The following is a 25,207-nucleotide window of genomic DNA, read 5'->3' as shown; positions in this document are numbered from 1 at the left end:
ATTCCCTATTGCCGGCTCAATTTTCTTAGATCTATCACTTTTCATCCATCTACTTTATAGCTTAAAAAAGTATATTGTCTCTTCTCCCATTCTTTTACCTTTTAAAAATCACTTTACTGTCATTTTAATGACATTAAGAGAGCAAGATAACTATATATGTTCAGTCTATCATTAAAAAGTATTTTTATATCATTTACCACTATGTGAAAATATTTATTAGTTTATTTAGTTTATCTCCTCAGCTATTGTACCCTGTTCCCCTCAACACAACACACAGAGCAGAATTCTGTCTTTTCCACTACCTTTAACACAGCATCCAGCACACAGTAGATGCTAATAGAAAACTATGTTAAAGAGCACAGAAGAGTTTTGGCAACAATTTCTGGGATAAGACACCTAAAGCAAAAGCAACAAAATAAAAAACAAGTACAACTATATCAAATTTACAAGCTTCTCCAAACCAAAGACATGATCAACAAAATGAAAAGGCAACCAAAAGAATGGGTGAAAATACTTACAGATCATATATCTGATAAGAGGTTAACATATAAAATACTGTATATAAAGAATTAATATAATTCATAGTAATTAAAAAAAAACAAATAATGCAATTTTAAAATAGGCAAGGGATTTTCCAAAGAAGATATTCAAATAATCAACAGGTATATGAAAAGGTGTTCAACATCACAAATCATTAGGGAAATACAAATCAAAACCACAAGAAGATGTCACCTCACACTAGTCAGAATGGTCACAGTCAAAAGGACAAGAAAGAACACATGCTGGTGAGGATGTGGAGAAAAAGACACCCTTGTGCCCTGCTGGTAGGAAAGTAAACCGGTATAGCCACTATGGAAAACAGAATGGAGATTCCTCAAAAAAAGTACGAATAAAACTATCATGTGATCCAACAATCCCACTTCTGGTATATATCCAAAGGAAATTAAACCACGATGTCAGAGAAACACCTGCACTGTCACGTCCGATGCAGCATTACTTATAACTGCCAAGATATGCTGATAACCTAACTGTCCCTCAGTGCATGACTGGATAAAGATGTGGTGTGAAAGTGAGTCACTCAGTCGTGTCGGACTCTCTGAGACCCCATGAACTATACAGTCCATGGAATTCTCCAGGCCAGAATACTGGAGTGGGTAGCCTTTCCCTTTTCCAGGGGATCTTCCCAACCCAGGGATCGAAACCAGATCCCCTGTGTTGCAGGCAGATTCTTTATCAGCTGAGCCACAAGGGTGGTATATATACATATAATGAAATGCTATTCAGCCACAAAAAGGAAGGAAATTCTGCCATTTGTGACAACACGGATGGACCTCACGAGCAGTATAATGAAATAAGTCAGAGAGACAAGCACCATACGATCTCACGTACATATGAATCTTAAAAGAATACACAAAAACTCCAAGCTTAGAGAAAAAGATCAGATTTGTGGTTACCAAAAGCAGGGAACAGGGGAAATGGAATAAAGGTCAAAAAGTACAATTTCCACAACCTAAATGTCCACTAACAGAGCAATGGATAAAGAAGAGGTGATAAATACAAGCAAAGGAATATTACCCAGCCATAAAAGGAACAAAACGGAGTCATTTGTAGAGACATGGATGGACCTAGAACATCATACAAAGTAAAGTTTAAGTCAGAAAGAGAAAAGCAAATATCGAATATTAAAACATACACATGGAATCTGGAAAAATGGTACAGATGGTCTTAGCTGCAAAGCAGAAATAAAGACACAGATGCAGGGAACAAATATATGGACACCAAGGGTGAAGGGAGAGGGGGAGAAACTGGGAGACCGGAACTGACACGTATACACTATTGATACGATGTTTAAAATAGATAACCAGAACTTCCCTGCCGGCTTAGAGATAAGGATCCACCTACCAATGCAGAAGACATGGGTTTGACCCCTGATCCAGGAGGATCCCACATGCTCCAGAGCAACTAGGCCACAACTAATGAGCCTGTGTTCTGGGGTCCAGGAACCGTGACTTCTACAGTCCGTGCTCCACGAGAGAAGCCACCACAATGAGAAGCCCTCTCACTGCAACTGGAGAGCAGGCCCACTCACCACAACTAGAGAAAAGCCTGTGCAGCAATGAGGAGACAGCACAGCCAAAAGTAGATAAAGGAAATTATATTAAAAATGTTTAAATAAATAAAACAGATACCTGTGAGAAATACTGTATAGTACAGGCAGCTCTACTTAATGCACTATGGTGAGCGGAATGGGAATGAAGTCCAAAAGGGAGGAGGTATATGAATATGTATAGCTGATTCATTTTGCTGTACAGCAGAAACGAACACAACATTATAAAGCAACTACACTCCAATAAAAATAATTTTAAGAAAATAAAAAGCGAAAAACAAACAAAAAGTACAAACTTCCAATTTTAAGATATTTTGAGGATACAATGTGTAACAAGATAACTACAGTTAACACTAGTGGATGGTACATCTGAAAGCTGCTAAGCAAGTAAATCCTAAAAAAGCTCTCATCATGAAAAAAAAAACAAAAAAACTTTTCTTTTTTCTTTTATCTATATGAGATGATGTTAACTAAATTTATTGTGATAATCATTTTACAGTATATGTGTGTCAAGTCATGATGCTATACACCTTAAACTTATGCAGTGCTATACATCAATTTTGGCTTCCCAGGTGGCACCAGTGGTAAAGAATCCTCCTGCCAATGCATGAGACATAAGAGACATGGGTTCAACCTCTGGGTAGGGAAGATCCCCTGAAGAAGGGAATGGCAACCCACTCTGGTATTTCTCACCTATAAAATCCCATGGACAAAGGAGCCTGACAGGCTACAGTCCATGGGGTCCCAAAGAATCAGACACGACTGAACAACTAAGCAATGATATATCAGTTACATCTCAACAAATCTGAAAGGAAGAAAAGCAAATGAAATATACAGCTATCCCACTACCTCCCCCCCACACACAAAAAAAAACCACAGGAGAAATTCCCACCATGAAAAAAGACACAACAGGGAGCCATGTTTTAGTCAGCTCAACCTCAACTACTCCTTTCTTCCACTAAAAGATTCCCATTCCACTCAGTTTCATCCAGATCTAAGCTATGTTAATCAGAATCAATCCACAGAAATTCTTAAAAATCAAGTTGAGAGGCTCTTTTTCTTCTTTTATCAAAAAACATAAATTCACAAGTACAGGTGACCACATTATCTGCCATGGGATAAAAATCCAATAAAAGAAAATCAAACCTGTCCCAAAGAAACAGTCATGAGAAGTAAAACAGAAACCCTCCTGACAACATTCAAATGTCTGATTTAATTTCCTTATAGTCACCAAAAAAGTGATGGCTCCAATGTTCCTAACACTTGCTTGTTAATCTCTTCCTTTTTATGTGTGTGAGCTTCTCACTCCCTTATTCTGTCAATTTATATCCCCTTTTAGTTCAAGGTAGTTCAGGGTGAGTATCTGCTTACATTAACGTATACAGTCTTTATTCGAATGGAGCATACTCCATTCCTAATACATGCAAATTCTCATTTTATATGACACGACTGAGCGACTGAATTGAACCTGAAATAAATGTAACTTTTTACTTATTTAGATTCCATTACATGAAAACAGAACATAATTTTGTTCCAGTTCCCATCTTTCTAAATGCTCTTAGTTAAGCCATCAACTGCTGCTACTGCTAACCGACACCTGCTGGAAGGATTTTATGTAAATAAAAATAATCTCTATTTTCTCCTCCAAATCCCACATGTGAAGAGGTAAAGATTCATTAGAAGAAAAAAGATCAATAATAATTGTTCCCTATTAAAATGAAGCTGTACTTTCTCATGATCTGAACACTCAGCTTTTGTTAATAAACGCTGGACGCTGCAAGTAAGTTGTATTATAAAGAATTTGTTTTTTCTTTGAATTGAAAAAGGGAAAACTTATACGTGGTAGCTTGCAGATGACTCTTGGTGAGTAAAACTGGATTGACTGAATAACACTACCCTATTATTTTTAAATATTTCTATATCTTTTTAAAATAAAAATTTTTAAAGTTCAGGGGCCACTTACTGCTTCCAGTTGTTTCTTCTTCTGCACTAGTAACTCCAGCATGAGGTTGACATTGGCCAAATCAAGGTTATCTTGGTCAGTTCCCAACAAATCCTGAAATATTTGCCACCTGTGGCCATTCTAAAAACAAAGAAGAAACCCAACTTAACAAAACTGTTTTAGAGAGACAAAAACAAATGCTTGCTATTTTCTACATGTTTATTACATATCAAAAATAAACTATAATGTTCCAACCTATTCCTTCCCAGCCAGTGGCTCCCCAATGCCTTCTAGTCATAATTTAATCACTATTTCTCCTTTAAATAAATTTAAATGATATGAAAGGCACATTCAAGATATGTCAAGTCAGCGTCTCTAAAGGTGTAATTCCCTTCAAAACAAGTGCCCAGATTTTAATTACCTGTCTAACCATATTTTCCACTTTGTATTCGGTAAGGTAATAATTTAAGTTCACTTGCTTCAGTGATTTGGGGTTAATCCTCTTAAATTGAGTCTTTTAAGTTTTTTTTTCCTCAAATGACCACCCATAGTTTCATCCTGCCATATAATTCTTTAAATGCAAACAAGCCAACTGACTCAGTATTACCCCACCAGACTTTTCAATAAAAAATTTTAGACAATTCAGATAAAAGAAAGCTGTTAATTGAATAGAATAATCCTAGATCTCCTTTAAGAAAAATCAGTAATATGCTAAGCTTGAATACCCAATTAATATCAAACCAATGAACACAGCAAAATGAAATTTATTAAAAATAGTAATAAAAGAGTTGAAACATACGGTGCTACTCACTGAATGGTCCAATTTGAACCTCTTTTCCTCAAATCTTTGCTTCTGTTTGAGAATGAGCTCATTCACTGAAAACAAAAACAAAACAAAAAGCACATATAATCTGTATTTTTATTAAATGATCTAACTGTTCTATTTATATGGATTCTATTTAGCTTTAAAAAGTCTAAAATCTCAGAAAAAAAAATGCTAAGCAAATATGCTTTTTTTTCAAATTAGAAACAGTTTTGCCACAGCTACTACTACAGATGCCACTATTACTACCATTATTGCGGAAGGAAAATTCTTCAGAATATGCACTTCCTCTTACATGTGTCAGTGATGACACTATCAGCAATGGGAAACAGTTCTTGACTGTAAGAGACCATTCCACACTCTACAGGGTAACTGGCAGAGTCTATGAGGGAGGCACTAAAGGTTTTCATTTGTTGTTCTTTTTGCTTGTGACTTTTCTATAAATATCATGGCAAACACAGTCGGTTACCTATCCACAAGTCATTTTAACCCTTTAAAAAAAATAAGAACATGAGGGGCTTCCCTGGCCCTCCAGTGGTTAAAACTCCGCACTTCCACTGCAGGGGGCGCCAGCTTGATCCCCAGTCGGGGAACTAAGATTCCACATAGCGCTCGGTGTGCTCAAAAAATTTAAAAAAATAAAGAAAAGTAAGAAAGAAAGAAAAATAAGAATATTATTTTTTCCCAAATGTCAGAGTGCAACTGTCATATACTTTCAGAGAGGCTAGATCCCTCCCTGGCCCTACAGAATGATGCTTGACTTAACCTCAATCCATCTAGTCATATCCTCTTGACAGTGACTGACAAAATGTTAAATACTGAGACCTCGTTTTGCCCAATAAAGGGTATGCTGTCTTTCAGAAGAGAAGGCTTGAACGAGTTCTTCGTCTGCCTTCATTTAGGGATGGTACCTGGAATCACTTAGAGCCACCCTGCATCTCTCTTGAGGGGAGCAAGCCAAAGGACCAATGCATCTGCTGGGGGAGGAAAGCCAGAAAGACGGAAAGAACTTGATCATATCACTGAGATATCAAATTAACTCAATCTAGAAATTCTTTCTGTGTAAATCAATACGTTTCCCTTAATGTTCCAGCCACTTTTAATAGATTTTTCATCTTTAACACCCAACTGATTAAAGAAAAAAAAAACTGATAAAAGAAAAGAGAAACAGCACTAAGCTAGCTTAACGCACTAGTCTTTAATTTATCTTTATGTTATCCCATGGGCTATTCTTTGCAGTTTAGAGATGAGGAGATACTAGAAAGAGCACAAGTTACTCATGGTGACATAAAATACACGACAAAACCAGGATATAAACCTATCTAATGCTTCTCACCAGACCACAATTTACCACAGTATTTTCTAAAATATCAGAGAGATACCAGGGCCACGCTAGAAACCAAGGTATAAAGATAAGACTCAACCTAAGTAAGACTTAAAGACTCAAGTAACTAGGAGTAAGCAGACAAACACATACAATGCATCAGTTATAATATGATAATCAGGACCATCACTGATATGGATTTAAAAAGAACACAGGACAAGGAACTATTAAAATGTTAAAGAGTAACTTCACACAGAAGGTGACATTAGGACTGGGCCATAATAAGCACACAGAGACTCACTAAACAGGAAAAGAAGTGGAAAAGAATTCAAATAAGGGTGTGTGAGAAACTCCCTGGTGAGTCAGTGGTTAGGACCCACTGCCGTGGGTCTGCACTCAATCCCTAGTCAGGGAGCCAACGTCCAACAAGCCACATGATGTGCCCCCAAAACGGGGTGGGGTGGGGGTAGTGTGGGGTGGGGTGGTGTGCCCCCAAAACGGGGTGGGAGGGAGTAGAGGGGGTAAAATCTCAAGAACCCTCACTTAGCACTGGCCATGAATGTTCCAAACCCTTAATTGCAATTCTCTGGATCCTTATAATAACCACAGTACTAAGAACAAAGAATGCCTTTCTCAGACGTCCCTGGTGGTCCAGTAGTTAAAGAGTCCACTGTGCAATTCAGGGGACACAGGTTTGATCCTTGGTCGGGGAGCTAAGTTCCCACATGCCATGGGGCAATTGAGCCCACATGCCACAATCAGGGAAGACTACATGTTGCAATGAAGAGCCCACATTCCATCACAAGGACAGCACAGCCAAAAAAACAAACAAAATGCCTTTCTACTGCTAAAGATTTCATTCCAGCAACTGTCATTTTAGATGCAAGACAGCAAAGTAAAAGCACATACTCAAGTCAGGACCAAATCCCATACTTAGGACCAAATCCCAATCCCACCATTTACTGGGGCTGTTGAACTTTACACAAGTTACTTGCCTTCTCTGTGCCTTAGTTCCCCCACGGGAGGAATGCAGATGACAACAACTACCTATGTCACAGGACTGAGAATGTATAAGGTGCCTGGAAAAGTACTTGGCAGTAGTAAAGACACTGTATGTGTTGGTGACTTTTTTTAAAGCAGAGATTTTAAATTTTGCATGCATGCTGTCTTTAACATTAAAGAGTAAGAAGGTCATTCATAACGGAGGTAAGACCATTCAATTTACAAATTTTATCCACAGAGAACATTAGAAAACAGACTGCTGGGTGTGGGGGGCGGTTGGTAGGGGCAGGGGGCTAGCTGGAGGTAGATCATGCATCATGGAAGGACAGGGAGAGCTAGAGTAAGCCCTCGAAGGAATGCAGGAGAGCAACTGCAGAGGAAGAACTGTGGAGGAGACATACCCCCTTGCCCTGCATGAGCCTTCCAGCAACAAGAGAGAAAGGGAGCCCAGTTTCCACAATCCCCAGACTCACTTGCCCACAGCCCCGCTCTGTAATTTCACGTTCTCAGTCACAAGCTGCAACACTGCTTCCCAGTCCTCACTGGTGGCCTGGAACAGCTTCAGGCTAAACAGGGGACCTAACAGGTCCCCATTCCTGAACACACTGGGACAAAAAGCAGCCTGGTAAGGGGAAAGGTCCCCAGAACTCCCTACATGTGAGAGGAAGAAGCCTCTTGATGAAAGTTAAAGAGGAGAGTGATAAAGCTGGCTTAAAACTCAACATTCAAAAAACGAAGACCACAGCATCTAGCCCCATCACCTCATGACAAATAGATGGGGAAATAATGGAAACAGTGACAGATGTTATTTTCTTGGGCTCCAAAGTCACTGCAGATGGTGACCGCAGCCATGATATTAAAAGACACTTGCTCCTTGGAAGAAAAGCTATGACAAACCTAGACAGAATATTAAAAAGCAGAGATATTACTTTGCCAACAAAGGTCCATCTAGTCAAAGCTATGATTTTTCCAATAGTCATGGATGAATGTGAGAGCTGGACCATAAAGAAGGCCAAAGAATTGATGCTTTTGAACTGTGGTGTTGGAGAAGACTCTTGAGAGTCCCTTGGACTGCAAGGAGATCAAACCAGTCCATCCTACAGGAAATTGGTCCTGAATATTCATTAGAAGAACTAATGCTGAAGCTCCAATACTTTGGTCACCTGATGCGAAGAACTGACTCACTGGAAAAGCCCCGATGCTGGGAAAGACTGAAGGCAGGAGAAGGGGATGACAGAGGATGAGATGGTTGGATGGCATCACCGACTCGATGGACATGAGTTTGAGCAAACTCTAGGAGCTGGTGACGGACAGGGAGGCCTGGCGTGCTGCAGTCCATGGGGTCACAAAGAGCCAGGACACAATTGAGCGACTGAAGAGCAAAGAGGACAGAAAGGCAAAAAGTGAGAGTTGTGCCCCTTTTGGGGAGAAGGGGGAAGGAGAGAAGAAAGGTAGAGGAAGAAGAAAAAGCAGGAACTGTAGTGTAGGGCTCAGGGCATGAAAGGAAAAAATCAAAATACGTGTCTTGACAAAAAAACGCATGAGTCTAAAGACCAGAAAACCAAATCCGCTTGTGTTTGGTGTGTATGACTTCCAATTCTTTGCTCTCATCAAAACTGAAGAAAGAAGTGGATTTGTTTATGATAATAGCAGTAAAAAAAAAAAAAAAATTTCTTTACTAAATAACTGCTTATTTTTTGAAGCATGTAATTCAGAAGGAGATTAAAGAAATAAGTGACACTGCTGGAACAAAGTTCCTCCAAACCCCATCATAGTATTTATGTAAGCAGAGTTTCTTATGACTTACCCTTTTCAAAATAAAAAGGAAAAGTTTTAAACTTACACAGTGCTGTATGTCAATTATATCTCAATTTTTTTTAAAACTATGATGATCCTAAATAAATTTAAAAATATAAATGAAACTGAATCCCTGTCCTAGTAATAACTATCAGTGGCAATGGAACTACTGAGAAAAACACCATTACACAGTAAGCAGCCATTTTCAATACATTTTTATGTCTAATACTTTATAAAATTTGTACATATTTATTTGATCAAATGCATGTCAAATAACTACAAATCAGAAAAAACACATTCAAAAGTTCAAAAGAAACTTCAAAGTCTGTAATTTCTGTTTTCTGTTACAGAAAAGTATGACAGATAAATCAGTAAGAATTTTAAGCGTGTGTGTGTGTGTGTGTGTGTGTGAAAAGTATGACAGATAAATCAGTAAGAATTTTAAGCATGTGTGTGTTTGTGTGTATGTGTGTGTGTATATATATATATATATATATATATATATTTTTTTTTTTTTTGGCCACACTATGCAGCATGTGGGATCCTAATTTCCCAACCAATGATTGAACCTGTGCCCCCTGCATTGGAAGCATGGAGTCTTAATCAGGGAACTGCCAGGGAAGTCCCAAAAATACATAATGACAAAATTATGTGGGCAATTTGCAATTGAAGCATAAGTTCAAAGGGACAAAACACAAAGTTTCTCATTGTTAATGAAAAGTCTTTATTTTTGAAACAATGTTAAGTATCAAATCACTATACTATTCAGTTTCCATTAGATACATTTTAAAAAGAGATAAAAGCTTATTTTTAAATAACCATATTTATAATACGTTTTAAACTATATTCTTTACAAGCACTAAAACTTACAAAGAAAAATTTGGAAGATAATTTAAATATGGCATCAATGTGGGAAGTACATCATTTTTCAGAATTTTTATGTGTCATCCAAGCAAAAAGGTTTGAAGATCTTTTTGAAAATGTGTAGCCCAGCCCTCTAGCCATGACTCAAGTAAATGTAAAGCATTAAAAGTGAAGGATCCTAATCTATCAATAAAAATATTAGAATACTTCAGAATCATATAACTTACACTTATTTTACGATGCTCAAGAGGAAATCTGATATTATTTTAGAAGCCTCAATATTTTTCCAGTCCAGCGAAGAACTACAGGCATTATACAAATCATGTAATCTCAAACTAAATCAATGGGAATAAATTGCTTTTTTTTTTTCAGTACAGAAAAAAACAAGTGATATACCACTTTCAGAAACAGACCTCAGTAGCTTCCTGAGTGCACAGGAACCTAAGGATCTGACTATTACTGTACAAAGGTAAAGACTGGAAAGGGTGACAGGCAGTGAAACAGAATAAATATATCAGGATAAAATGTTATTTCTATGGCTGACATAAATACTCATACTGGAAGCTATATTATAACTAAGTCTTCAAATCTGGGCATAAAATACTTAACACTTAAATTACCTAAAGCCAAAATTCTTTACCCATATAAAGAGATTAAAAACTAGATCATAATGAAGATAATGTCTAGCTAAGGAAATCAGTAATTATGACTTCACTATTCACTGAATGTATACATTTGAGAATATATAAACTATGAAATTACATCTTAGTGTTAATATTTTCACACTCCTTCCGTATGGTCTTCTCATTCTATTTAGAAATTTACATAACAAAAATTTTTAACTGATGGTCTCATTAAGGAATACTGCCTGAAATTTTTGGTAAATAACAAAATCTTAAGACCACTGATTTCCTTGCTGTATTTAACCATTCCAAAAGGAGTAGTTTTCTAAAGTTATAAGAACTCAAAGAAAAGTGATTCTAAAACCCATAAAGTAGCATCAACCCATGTTTATGAATTCAAGAACAAAGGCTTCTACTTTGCAGGACTTCGGTTTCCCTAACTCAGCTCATCAAGTCCAGTCCCATGGAGCATCATATCAATCAGTATTTCTTCTTTTCCTAAGTTCATTCTCCTAGTTTGTCATAAGACTTTATCTACCTAGAAGAACTTGGTATTTCAACAGAAAATTATCAAAATAATTTCTTCAGGGTTCCTTTCTGCTATGCAATCATCCAATGATTTATTTTCCTTTATGAAAAGATATTGGAGTGCAGTGAAGAATGAAAGAGAAGAAAGAATTGAAGTCAATGGAATTTTAGAACAGAGATAAAAAAAGGAAAGCCATGGCTAACGAGGCTCCATGTCATGATTTAATATTGTAAAACACTAAACAAATCAAACTGCAACTGAAACACAGGGAGGTCAGAATCTACATCCTTACCTCCAAGTATGTTACACTTTAGAAAGAATTATCCTTTCTGATATACATAACCAACAGTGCCCTACTTTCTGCCTATCCACACCTGAAAATTAATCTTCATTCACAAAAATTCAAACTGAAGACTTTCCACACTACCTAAGGCTTTTCAACATGTAGAATTTATAGATTTTTCATAACTGGTCTCTGATTAGGTATTATTCCCAACTACTTACCATTTACCTTAAGGGTTCCCTATTTGTATCTGTCTTCTCCAGTCACCATTGCTCCCTCAAATGTTCCATATTCATGTCTTCCTTTCCCCAGTTTTACTTTTCAGTTGCCTCCCCAGGTCAGAGACTCTTGTTCCCTCATCCAGGAGTCCTCATACCCAACGTTTCCCCGCTTCCCATTCTCCATTAACTTTTCCCTCCGCTGCTTCTGCCCCAAAATAGAAACAAGAACGTACAACAAGATACAGAGACAGGGATCTGGAACTCTGGTATTATCCTACAGCTTCACATTCTACCTAGTATCAATGTAAGAAACTAAGAATTGTACCAATTTTTTTTAATGAAACAAATATAATATGATATATGGTACATATAGTACAGAATCAATGTCACAACCCAAGGAAGACAGGGGAAACCACTCTGGTGACTAGGACAGAGAAATATGTTTACCTCTAAGTTATGTTTTCTAAATAAATTAGTGCTAGCACAATCTTCTGGGGACTGAATATTTTTAAAAATTAAAAATTATTCCAAAGACTCACCCAAGAAATTAGGATACAGATGGTCAATATTATCCACAACATAGTTACACTTGGGACATCTATTATTATCCTCCAAACTCTGATGAATACACTTGTAGCTATTAACAAAGAAAAAATAAAATAGGCTTCATTAAATCAGTGACTAATTAGTAAACTGGTCACAAAATAATGCCTATTAGTTTTCTATTCCTTATTTTCAACATAAGTAATCTAGCAGTTATCAAGTTTATTTCAGCTTATACTTTTACATCATAAAAAAGTATATAGGACATTTATTAGATAATAGTATATGAAAATTATTTAAAAATAAACTCAAGTAACAAGCCTACAGGATATAAAATTTAAAAGGTAACTTTATGCAATTTAAACAGTACATAACAAGAGCAAGAAAAACAAAAGCCTATAATTTAGTTAAGCAAACAGACTATGTTCTTGGACTGCTGATATCCTTAATACAAGAAGAGCTCATTCAAATAAAAAGAAAATAAGAGAAGAACAGAAAAATCAACAAACCAAAAAGTAGTCAATAAGCATGAGAAACACCACCTTCACTAGGATGATAAAGTGATTTAAAATTATATACTTCCTTTTACCAATCAGAATAGAAAAATAAACAAAAGGCTATCAGAGTTAGGAGTACATGTACAAATGAATAATTTCACATGCTGTTGCAGGAAACTTAACTACCATAACTTTCTACAAGACAAACTGTATGGAAAATTCTTAAGGCTGTGAAACCTCTTTGATGCAGTGATATTACTTCCTGGAATTTATCTTTAGGAAATAAGCAAATACATATAAGTAGAAAAATGTTCAATTCAAAATTATTTGTAAACAGCAAAATAAATTAAAGCAACCAAAACATTAGGAAATTGACTACATAAATTTGTAAACATCAATCCAATGTATAGAGCCAATAAAAATCATATAATAATATGTAACTATAAGCCATGAAAAATAATAACTATTACAGGCCTAGCTAGAGAAGTAAGATTATGATAAATTTTTCCCTTCTCAGATTATTTATTTCTGCAATGTTTGGCTTTTTACAATTGTATATTGCCTTATAATGAAAACTTCGAAAATGTCATTCAACTAAATAGAAAAGAAATATCAAATTGACATTATGAAATTAATCATTACATTACTAGAGATACCCTGATAGCTCAGTTGGTAAACAATCCACCTTCAATGAAGGAGACTCCAGATCGACCCCTGCGTCAGGAAGATCTACTGGAAAAGGGTAGGCTACTCACTTCAGTCGGAGAAGGCAATGGCAAGCCACTCCAGTACTATTGCCTAGAAAATCCCATGGATGGAGGAGCCTGGTAGGCTGCAGTCCGTGGGGTCGCTAAGGGTCGGACGCGACTGGGCGACTTCACTTTCACTTTTCACTTTCACACATTGGAGAAGGAAATGGCAACCCACTCCAGTGTTCTTGCCTGGAGAATCCCAGGGACGGGGGAGCCTGGTGGGCTTCCGTCTATGGGGTCACACAGAGTCGGACACGACTGAAGTGACTTAGCAGCAGCAGCAGCAGCACTCACTTCAGTATTCTTGGGCTTCCCTTGTGGCTCAGCTGGTAAAGAAACTGCCTGCAATGCGGAAGACCTGGGTTTGATTCCTGGGTTGGAAAGATACCCTGGAGAAGGGAAAGCTACCCACTCCAGTATTCTAGCCTGGAGAATTCTATATAGTCCATGGGGTCGCAAAGGGTCAAACACTACTGAGCGACTTTCACTATGTTACTGAATAAAAATAATCTTTAACACAGTGGATACAATTCCATTTCTGTTTTAAAAAATTGTGTATGTGTACATTTCTTTAGATTTTTTAATTTCATTAAATTGTAGTTGACTTACAATATTTTGTTAGTTTCACAAGAGCAGTTTCAGATTCTTTTCCATTACAGGTTATTACAAGGTACTGAATATAGTTCTGTGAACTAAACAATGGTAAATCCTTGTTGTTTATTTTATATACAATGCTGTGTATCTATTAATCCCACACTCAATTTATCCCTCCCATCCCTTTTCCCATTTGGTAACCATAAGTTGTTTTCTAGGTCTGTCGGTCTGTTTCTGTCTTATAAGTTGAGGAGTGTTATTTTTCTAGATTCCACTTGTAAGTGGTATTTGTCTTTTTCTGCCTGACTTACTTCACTTAGTATGATGATCTCTAGGTGCACCCATGTTGTGAAAATGCCAATGTTTTACTTTTAATGGCTGAGTAATATTCCACTGAATATATACCACATCTTCTTTATCCACTTATCATTGGATGATGGATATTTTGGGTGCTTCCCTGTCTTAAATTAGTGCTGCTATGCACATTTGAGTGTATGTATCTTTTTGAAGTAGCATTTTCTCAGGATATGTGCCTATAAGTATGATCGTAGGATCATAAGGTAACTCTTGTTTTTAGTGTTTTCGGCAATTTCCAGACTGTTTTCCACAAGGGCTACACCCATTTACCTTTCTATCAATAGTGTAGGAGGGTTCCTTTTTCTCCACACCCTCTCCAGCAATTACTTATTTGTAGACTTTTTGATGATGGCCATTCTGACCAATGTGAGATGATACTGATACTTCACTGTAGTTCTGATTTGCATTTCTCTACTAATTAGCAGTGTGGAGCATTTTATCACCCAATTGATGGCCCTCTATATGTCTTCTTTGGAGAAATGTTTATTCAGGTATTCTGCACATTTTTTAATTGGGCTGTTTTGGATGTTTTTTTGACACTGAAATTCATGACTTGCCTGTTTATTTTGGAAGTTAAGCCCTTGCTAGTCACATAATTTGCAAATATTTTCTCCCAGTCTGTATGTTGTTTTTTCATTTTGTTTATGGTTTCCTTTGCTGTGCAAGAGCATATAAGTTTGATTAAGTCCCATCTATTTATGTTTGCTTTTATCTTTTGCCTTGGTAGACTGAACTAAGATAATTAGTGTAACTTATGTCAAAGAATGTTTGCCTACGCTCTCCTCCACAACTTTTATGGTATCTCAAGTCTTATATTTAAGCCTGTAAGTCATTTTGAGTTTATTTTTGTGTATGGTATAAGGGAGTGTTCTAATTTAATAGATTTATATGCAGCTGTCCAGCTTTCCCAACACCACCTGCTGAAGAGACTGTCTTTTCTCCATTGTATATTCTTGCTTCTTTTGTTGGGATTAATTGACCATATGCATGCAGGTTTATTTCTGGGCTCTCTATGCTGTTCCATTGATCCATACATCTGTTTTTGTGCCAACACCATGCTGTTTTGATTACTGTAACTTTGCAGTACTGTCCAAAGCCTGGGAGGATTATGCTTCCAGCTTTGCTATTTTTCCTCAGAATTGCTTTGGCAAGTCTAAATCTTTTGTGGTTCCATATAAATTTTAGGATTATTTATCCTAGCTCTGTGAAAAATGCCATGGATAATTTGATAGGGATCACATTAAATACGTAGACTGCTTTGGGCAGTGTGGCCATTTTAACAGTATTAATTCTTCCAGTCCAAAGGCAGGGAATGTCTTTCCACTTCTCTGTACCATCTCTCCTTTATCAATGCTTTATCATTCTCAGCAGACAGGTCTTTCATTATCCTTAGTCACTCAGTCGCGTCTGACTCTTTATGACCCCATGGACTGCAGTTTGGTTAAGTTCATTCCTAGGTATTTTAATTTCTTTAATGCAATTTTAAATGGGATTGTCTTGTTTTTACGTTCTCTTTCTGACATTTCATTGTTAGTGTAAAGAAACACAACAGATTCCTGCATACTGATCTTCTACCCTGCTACTTTGCTGAATTCATTCATTAGTTCTAGTAGTTTTCGTCATAGCAATCAGACAAGAAAAAGAAATAAAGGTTAAAAGTAAAGGAAGAGGTAAAACTGTCATTGTACGCAGATGACATGATACTCTGTAAAAAAATATCCTAAAGACTCCACACCAAAACTGTGTGCATTAAAATGTGTACCTTTAAAATAAATCAAAAAAGACATTCACCATAATGTTAATAGTATGTGCCTCTGGGTCATATAATTGTGGGAAACTTTTTCTTTGGCAGTGTCTACGAGCTTCTATAGTAAATATGTCCTGCTCCTAATAATCAGAAAAAAATGTTACTTCTAAAATTTTATTAGAGTGATTTATGTATAAAGATGATTTCTAAAAAACAACAATATCTCTTTTTTTAACATTTTATTTTATGTTGGAGTACAGTTGATTAACACTGTTGTGTTAGTTTCAGGTGAACAACAAAGTAATTCAATTACACATATATATTTATCTACTCTTTTTCAAATTCTTTTCCCATTTAGGTTGTTATACAATATTGAGCAGAGTTCCCTCTGCTATATGGTAGGTCCCTGTTGGTTATTCACTGGCAGCACCCGTTTTATTCTGGGTCCAAATTGCTATAAATTTACTTCACCTTCATGAACTGAAGGAGATTTTTGTATCTGCCTACTTTCTTCCACCTTTTCAAAACAAAATCCTACAACGATCAGGTTGCCCTATTCTCGTTCTTATCTACTTTCTCCTCTCACATTTGTTACTGGAAGACAAGCAGAAGAGGAGGACGTGACAGAGAATCACTGTAACGGTGGTCTCTGGCACAGCACAGGGACCTAGAGATTAAACACCGGCATGCAATAGGAGAAGGAAACGGTAACCCATGCCAGTATTCTTGCCTGGAGAATCCCGTGGACGGAGAAGCCTGGTGGGCTACAGTCCACGGGGTCGCAAAGAGTCGGACACGACTGAGCGACGGAACGGAACGGAATGGATGCAATAGGTACTCACACACTGAACCAACGACGTACACAGTGTTCCAGAAACAATATCATCACCCCCTGCAACCACGACCAGGCTAGGAATACCATATTACCAAAAAATAGATTCCATATAGGAGAAAAAGTTTCCTACATGGAAATTTCAATGAAAGAAATAGTATTTTTTTATTTTAATGTTAAATTGTTTTTATTTTTATTGCAAGGGAAAAATATAAAGAAGATATGCAAATACAAAAGATTAAAAGTTCCAACATGGAAACATTTATAGTCTGCTTAGGGGAAAAGGAAATGAATTAATATTACCAGAATACTTGCCCACATGACAAGACTTAATCCTTATAAGAAAAAATAACAAAACTGCAGGGAATTCCCTGGAGGTCCAGTGATAAAAACTCTGCACTTTACTGCTGTGTCCCAGGTTAGATCCCTGGTTGGGGAACTAAGATCCCACAGGCCACTCTGTGTGACCATGAGGAAATGAAAGACACCTGCATGTTCAATTAAAGCAAGTCATGAACGAGAGAATCTGAGAAGGTTATTAAAGGTGGGAGACAGGGGCTAACAGATAAGCAGAAGAAGGACATTTGGGGTTATAGCAAATAACTTTTCAAAAGAAATGCTAGTTGGAAAATGAGCAAATAAAATAATGAGAATAAACTAAATTGTTAAGACAGAGTTTGTCAATATACAAATTATTCCTGAATCCAGCAGAACATTCCCCTCTCCTTTCTTCAACCTTCAAATCATATCTCTTGTCATTAAGCTTATTACCATACCATCCTCTCCCAGAAGGAAAAAAAGATGTCTGGGACACAACCAGAAACACAAGCTCAAGTGACTTTTCTGTACTGTACTTGATAATGTCCATCTATACTGTAAAATTTAAATGTATCAAATTACATCCCACTATACAAAAGTGCAGTGATAACAAGATGCATCAAATTTATTTTATAACATCTACTACCTCACTACCACCTCAGTTAGACCCTCTCTAGTTTGAGAAATAGTAACTGTCTTATTCTGTACTTAATCTGAGTATATGTCTCAGAGCAGCTCTTCTATTTGCTAATTAAAAGCAGAAATTTGTTTCATCTCTCTGCCCTCAATAACTAGCCAGGTCATATAAAATACTCCAAGAAAGTTTCAGTATTTCTTATTACAAGAATGCAGCTAAGTCGCTTCAGTCGTGTTCGACTCTTTGCAACCCTATGGACTGTAGGTGCTGGGCGGATGCTCCAGTCAAGAATGCTGGAGTGGGTAGCCATGCCCTCCTCCTGGGAATCTTCCCAACCCAGAGACTGAACCTGAGACTGATATCTACTGACTGGCAGGCAGGTTCTTTACCACTAGCGTTGCCTGAGAAGCCCTATCACAGGAACTCTAATTCATTCTCATTCATCTACCTACCTGACCATCACAAATCCAAATGCAATGTTGTGGATTCCAAAGGAAGAGAAAATACCTAAATTAGCAGTCAAAATAGGTGAGCATAAAGAGCTAAGAATGATATATATATTTGGGGTCCACCTGAGAAGTTTTCAATAGCTACTCACACTGCAACTCTTAAAAAATGTTAGTACCACAGTGTGCTGACATAAATGGGTACCTGTGTTCTCTAATAAAGTGTAGAATGATCACAAAGAATGACTATTTCTCCACAGATGTATATATTGTTCTGTTTCTCCTATTAAGTGCTTACCTACCTACAAAATAGAATAGATTTTTCTGTCTGAGTCAACAGGGATGAATAGATAAAGAAAACTGAGTAATTAGAAAATTCTCAAAAAAGAAGGGGGTACAGAAAGAACAGATTAATACCAGTGGTTATATCTAACAACCTGGTACTAGTAAAGTACAAGATGGTGGATTAGTCAAAAGTCCCAACAGACAAACTGACCCTCAGGCTTGATCACAGGTATGCTGTGATGACAACATTGAGGGACCTTATTAATTATAACTAATTTGTACTAAAGCAAAATAGTAAATCAGCGACTGATACACATGAGGTCAGAGAAGCAGGGGACAGAGGACAACCTGGAGACCACAAGGGGGAAAGAGAAAGAACAAGCCTTATCTCTATAGGATACAGAAGCCAGTTTTTTTAAATGATATCACTGAGTTTAACTTAGACCATTGCTAATATTAATAGCAGATTCACTCTGAAGTGGGAATGGATAAAGAGAAAGAACTTCCTGCTTTATGGTCTCCAACATATTACCAGGAAACACTTATCATTTATAAGTGGGACCAGGGATAAACAGTTAATGTGACTCAATTTGATTTAGTGTTAATAATCTGGATTGAGCTTTCAAGTGGCATACAGCTTGACTCCAGGTTACCAGCCCCAGGGTTCAAGTTAGCAAAGATTGATACAATAGGCTACTGTTGATGACTAAAGTTCCATAGGCCTCACATAATAGATAAGGTAAATAATTATGAGCTTTTGCTTTAAACAAAAGTACAAAATATTTAGGGGCTTCCCTTGTAGCTCAGTTGGTAAAGAATCTGCCTACAATGCAGGATACCCAGATTCAATTCCTGGGTTGGGAAGATCCCCTGGAGAAGAAAATGGCAACCCACTCTAGTATTCTTGCCGGGAAAATCCCGTGGACTGTAGCTTGCTAGGCTCCTCTGTCCATGGGGTTGCAAGAGGTGGGCATGACTTAGCAACTAAACCACCACCACCACAAAATATATCATAGTTTATCAAGTCTGGGACTGGAACTATCAGACTCCAGGTTTACTGGTTCCTGCCAATGTTATTATCTCTATCCTACCAAAAACTGCTCTCTGGTAGGTATTTTTAAACATAATCACATCAGAGTGTAACACAGTAATTTGAACTGTAACAAGGATCTAAACTTTATTTTTATTTGAAAGAAAAAAAGGGTATTTAAGATACCAATGGGGCTTACAACAATGACCTAAAGACATACCATAAAGATTACAAGACTCACTGAAAAGGCTAGGACTGTCTAGTTATAAAGTCCATCAGTAATCTATTATAATTTCACAACTTAGTGAAACAAGATCTCTGAACTGATTTAGCAGACTCTCAAGCTTTTTTTAAAAGCCACAGTAAATTGTAAGTTAGAGGAGGGCAGTTAGGAAAAATGAAAACCTCACTTTACAACCTGTTTTCACACTTCACTTTCAAATCTGTGAAAGAAGAGGTGACGAGACATGAAGACAGTGGGGGTTGAGGGTTGGAGAGCAGCAGCAGAAGACAGACTGAATGACTTGACAAAGGTAAATTTTACACCCAGAACCCAGAACTAGATTCCTGGTCCATCAACTTCAAGACCTTGCTCTTTCAGCTTTACATCAGCATGCTCAACTAAGGGCAATTTTGTCTCCTAAGGGATATCTGGCAATGGCTCGAGACATTTTTGCTTGCTACAACTGGGGGCAAAACGGTTGCTACTGGGTTGTTAAAGAAGCAGGTATACCTGTTGGGTATATTAGAACACAAAGAAATATTAAATAAACAGTGTAAATAATTTAGGGAGATGATTGCAAGTAGAATATATCACCTCGAATCAAACAGGTAAATAAATAAACTAAAGGAATTAAACATACAGAAATTACATACTCATTAGGATGACCACTATTTAAAAAAAAAAAGAACCAAACCAGAAAATAACAAGTACTGGAGAGGATGAGGACAAACTGGAACCCTCGTACACTGCTGAGGGGAATGTAAAACTGTACTGCAGGTAGGAAAAACAGTACGGCGGTCCTACAGAAGATTAAACACAGATTTACCACATGATCCAGCAATTCTACTTCCAGGTAAACCCCTGAAAGAACTGAAAGCAGGATTTCAAAAAGCTATTTATAAATCAGTGTTCAAAGCAGCATTATTAACCACAGTTCCAACAGATGAAAGCAACACCAGTGTCCACAGAGAGATGAACGCACGAAGTATGATATATGCAGTCATCCCTCAGTATCCACAGGGAATTGCTTCCAGGACCTCCATGGATCCAAAACCCAAGGATGCTCAAGTCCCTTATACAAAATAGCACAGTATTAGCATATAGCTTACTACACATCCTCCTGTATACTTTAAATCATCTCTAGATCACTTATAATATCTAACATGATGTAAACACTATGGAAATAGTTGCCAGTGAGCTGTAAATTCAAGTTTCTCTTTTTAGAATTTTCTGGAATTTTTTTTTTTCCAAATGCTTCTGAACCCTAGTTGGTTGAACCCACAGATGCTGAACCTGCAGATTTGTAGGGCCAACTGTACATGCAGTTAAATGTCATTCAGCCTCAAAAAGGAAGGAAACTGTGACACATGCTACAACACGGATGAAACCGGGGCACACTATGCTGAGTGAAATGAGCCAGTCACAAAAAACAGATACCGGTTGATTTCACTTATATGAGGTATCCAGAGTAGTCAAAAATCACAGAAAGTAGAATGGTGACTGGCGGAGGTTGGGGGAAGAGGGATATGGGGACTTGTTTAATAAGGATAGTTTCTGTTTTGCAAGATGAAAACATTCTGGAGACTGCACAACAATGTTAACAATTCAACGTTACTTAAAAATGATTGAGACGGTAAATTTTGTGATGTGTGTATCTCATCACAACTGAAACTTTCAAGATACACAAATTTATGTGACACATAACCTAAAGACAGCACTGAGCACAGTGTTAAAAGACCAGAAATTTTTAATCCTCTAATATCCTTTTTCAGTGACCTGCTAGCCTGCTTTAATGACCCTCACATCTGACCCCCATGAGTGAGTTAAAGGTGTTTCATGCTTCATTCTGATATCCAGCACCCAGTTTCCTAAAACAGCAGTCAAAGCTCTTTAAACAATTAATAAACCCAGAAGTTTATTAATTAAAATTTCATATTTGATTTCATGGTAAATCAAAGTATTTCACAGAAACTACACCATTAACCACGTTTGCCTTGAGACGTCAAACCTATAAAGGCATATCAGTCAAGGAAATATGATTCAAAATAACCAACAGTAACTATAAAAATGCAACTTCTCACTGGCTACATTTACACACAAGTTAAAAACTGCCAGAAGACAATTTCACCAAATAAAATCATCTTACCAAAAGCTGTGACCACACTTTGTCATGTATGCTTCCTCGATCATATCAAAGCAGATGGGGCTAAAAGCAAATAGAAAAATAATTAATACATTTTTTAAGTAGAGTAATTACAAATTGGAAAAAGTCATAACAGTATCAACAAAATCATATTTCAGTACAGAGGTAAGTCTTCAAACTTTTTACTGATGAGAGATGAAATTTCTATTGGGCTGAATGAATTTCAGTGGATTGCTGGTAAAATAATAATTAGTGGGCCATCAAGTTCTAAGATGAATGAAATGAATAATTTAATTGACCTCAATATTTTAACTTGCCCATAACTTTTCACAGTGTGGTGCAATCACAAAAGTAATTAAGTTCCACCATCTTTTCGATCATCCCTGGTACCAGACACTGCTGCTGCTGCTAAGTCGCTTCAGTCATGTCCGACTCTGTGCGACCTCAGAGACGGCAGTCCACCAGGCTCCCCTGTCCCTGGGATTCTCCAGGCAAGAACACTGGAGTGGGTTGCCATTTCCTTCTCCAATGCATGAAAGTGAAAAGTGAAAGTGAAGTCGCTCAGTCGTGTCCAACTCTTCGTGACCCCATGGACTGCAGCCTACCAGGCTCCTCCATCCATAGGATTTTTCAGGCAAGAGTACTGGAGTGGGGTGCCATCGCCTTCTCCGGTACCAGACACAAGACTTACTAATCTAAATGCTCTTTTATTTTCTATCTCAAAGAAAACAAATTTCCTGAGCGATAAATTTACAGTTACAATTTCAATAACTCTTCCAGACAGTGAAGATGCTAATGATAACTAATACTTAACACAGCTATGTATGTCCACTTAAATGATGGTGTATATTAACTCAATCTTTTATAGATAAGGAAATCGACACAAGGGATGTTAAAAGTCACAGAGCTAGGAAGTAACACGGCCAAACTTTCAAACTCAGGTGCACGTTCTCAACCACTATTCTATACTACTTTCACATACAATAAGTTAAATAGCAAGTCACACCAACTATGTCACATGTTCTGGCCAAGGAAAGGTGGTTATCAATCTCTTGAGAGAATACAGTCTACCAAAAATATGCAATGACTTACAAAATGCAATTTCCCTTCTTCCTTCCAAAAACTCCATGAAGTTTCCAGAGATACAACAGCCATCTTGTAATCATAAAGACAACAACCATAGGCTAAGAAGACAGGATATGAGTTCCTTGGTAACATTCTTCAGCAGTTGCATCAGCCATGAATTGTCTCTCTCTGGACTTCACATTACACGAGAAAAGAAAATCCTCACTTGCTTAAGCCAATATTTATTGAGTTTTCTGTCACTGGTATACAAATCCAGTCCTTATTGTTGATACATGACAATTTAACTGCAAATGAAAATTTATCCACTCCCTTCAAGAAAAGTTTCCTGGGCATAAGTACCACCTTAAAATGTGAGGTTTTAAGGAAGTTATAAAGTCTCAATGTTGCACAAGCTCGGCATTTCATCACCTATAGTATCCCGGCATAGACTGCACTGGATTTGTCAAGTCTTTACTGTTTCAGACTCAGAAGGAGGAGAAATCTCTTAAATGTGGGGATTCGGTAGTTCTTCTTTTGGAACGAAGTCCATCTTGCTCCATCTGATGAAGGAAGAGGGGTGGGAGTCCCTCCTGAGGACACATGGATGAGTTGCCCAGGGTGTTTTGTGATCCCCGTCTGTGACTAAAGGATGCTGAAGAGCAGATCTGAGATAGACAAATTTTATTTTACACTGGTACAGCTGGTCACTGGGTGCTCAAGCAGGCATCTTAAGGCCAATTTTTCTTTTTTTTTTACAGATAGGAATATTTACTCAATTATATATGAACAGTATATAGCTTTCAAAATTTTAACACTTTTAATTAATCAATTAATTTGGGTCTTCATGGCTGCACATAGACTTCTCATTGTGGTAGCTTCTCTTCTTGCAGAGCACAAGCTCTGGAGTGCGAGCTCGGTAGCTGTGGCAGGCAGGCCCACTAGCTCCACAGTATGTGGAATCTTCCTGGACTAGGGATCAAACCCATGTCTCCTGCATTGGTAGGCTGACTTTTATCCACTGTACCACCAGGAAAGTCCTAAAATTTTAACATTTTGAATACTTCAAACCTCACGATTATTAAGATTACCTAACTATTATGATGGAGAAGGCACTGGCAAGCCACTCCAGTACTCTTGCCTAGAAAATCCCATGGACGGAGGAGCCTGGTAGGCTGCAGTCCATGGGGTCACTATGAGTCAGACATGACTGAGCGACTTCACTTTCACACATTGGAGAAGGAAATGGCAACCCACTCCAGTGTTCTTGCCTGGAGAATCCCAGGGACGGGGGAGCCTGGTGGGCTGCCGTCTATGGGGTCACACAGAGTCGGACACGACTGAAGTGACTTAGCAGCAGGAGCAGCAGCAACTATTATGAATCATATTCTACTTTTTAATCTTCCAGTTTTCTAAGTCCATCTCTTAGCATTCAAAAAGAGTGAAAATTATCTTTCTTGAATGGACTATATATATAGTTTTATTAGTAAGAAAAAGGAAGAGTTGTGAGTAATTCTCCTAATCTGAGAAAAGGCTGAGTCAAAGAATTACAGAATGACTTTGAAGAACAGATCTTCCTTTTGTTTATAAAGATCTCTTCAGGTCTACTTCAGCCCCTAAGCCTGGAATCTTCAAATCACTTGTGCTCTACCCTTTTTCACAATTACCACTTACTCCTTGATTTCTCTGGTCACTAAGTCATACCTTTTCTTTTCTTCTTTTCTCTTTGATTTTTCTTTTCCCCCTTTTTTTTTTCTTTTCTTTTCTCTTAGTCATTCTACGCAGCAAGCGGGATCTTAGTTCCCTGACTAGAGAGCAAACCTGTGGCTCCTGCAATGGAAGCAAAGAGTCCTAACCACTGGACTGCCAGGAAATTCCCAACTCTCAGCTCTTCACAATTTCAATGGGCAAAAACATACTCAGGGTAGATTTTGGGGAAAACCGTAAACAAACAGCTCAGAACTACTTCTACTTTGCCTATCAACAGCACTCAAAGACAACGGGCTAGAAGACCTAAGCATAAGTACAAACATAGCAAGAATATGAACTGGTAGACAAGCTAAACATTATACTGATATCTGAAATTTTAGGCAGCCCCCAAATCTTTATATGGACACCCCAAAATGTTTAGGGACCCTCTCAAACTTTTTATGGACATCTGACACAGTGGCAACATCAAAAACAAGGAAGAAATCACAAATGGATTAAAGCCCCTCCTGTGACCAT

General features: G+C 37.5%; 1 protein-coding gene across 5 annotated transcripts in view; it reads right to left on the bottom strand.

Moving 5' to 3' along the window:
• Positions 1 to 25,207, bottom strand: part of COP1 (COP1 E3 ubiquitin ligase) — a 221,298-nt gene that overhangs the window by 174,423 nt on the left and 21,668 nt on the right. For 4 of the 5 annotated variants that reach the window (XM_055419200.2, XM_055419203.2, XM_055419202.2 and 1 more), the window contains exons 2-5: positions 21,923 to 21,982; positions 12,055 to 12,152; positions 4,849 to 4,925; positions 4,071 to 4,190 (exon numbers count right to left, since the gene is read on the bottom strand). In XM_055419200.2, the coding sequence (XP_055275175.1) occupies positions 4,071 to 4,190; positions 4,849 to 4,925; positions 12,055 to 12,152; positions 21,923 to 21,982 (355 nt within the window). The remainder of the gene's footprint in view (positions 1 to 4,070; positions 4,191 to 4,848; positions 4,926 to 12,054; positions 12,153 to 21,922; positions 21,983 to 25,207) is intronic. The other variant, XM_055419201.2, reaches the window with a different exon arrangement.

The sequence above is a fragment of the Moschus berezovskii genome, chromosome 17, assembly GCF_049115385.1.
Source record: "Moschus berezovskii isolate FMDL1 chromosome 17, NW_MosBer_1.0, whole genome shotgun sequence".
Classification (NCBI taxonomy): domain Eukaryota; kingdom Metazoa; phylum Chordata; class Mammalia; order Artiodactyla; family Moschidae; genus Moschus; species Moschus berezovskii.
The sequence above is the reverse complement of the archived record's forward strand: the minus strand, read 5'-3'. Positions and strand labels throughout refer to the sequence as shown.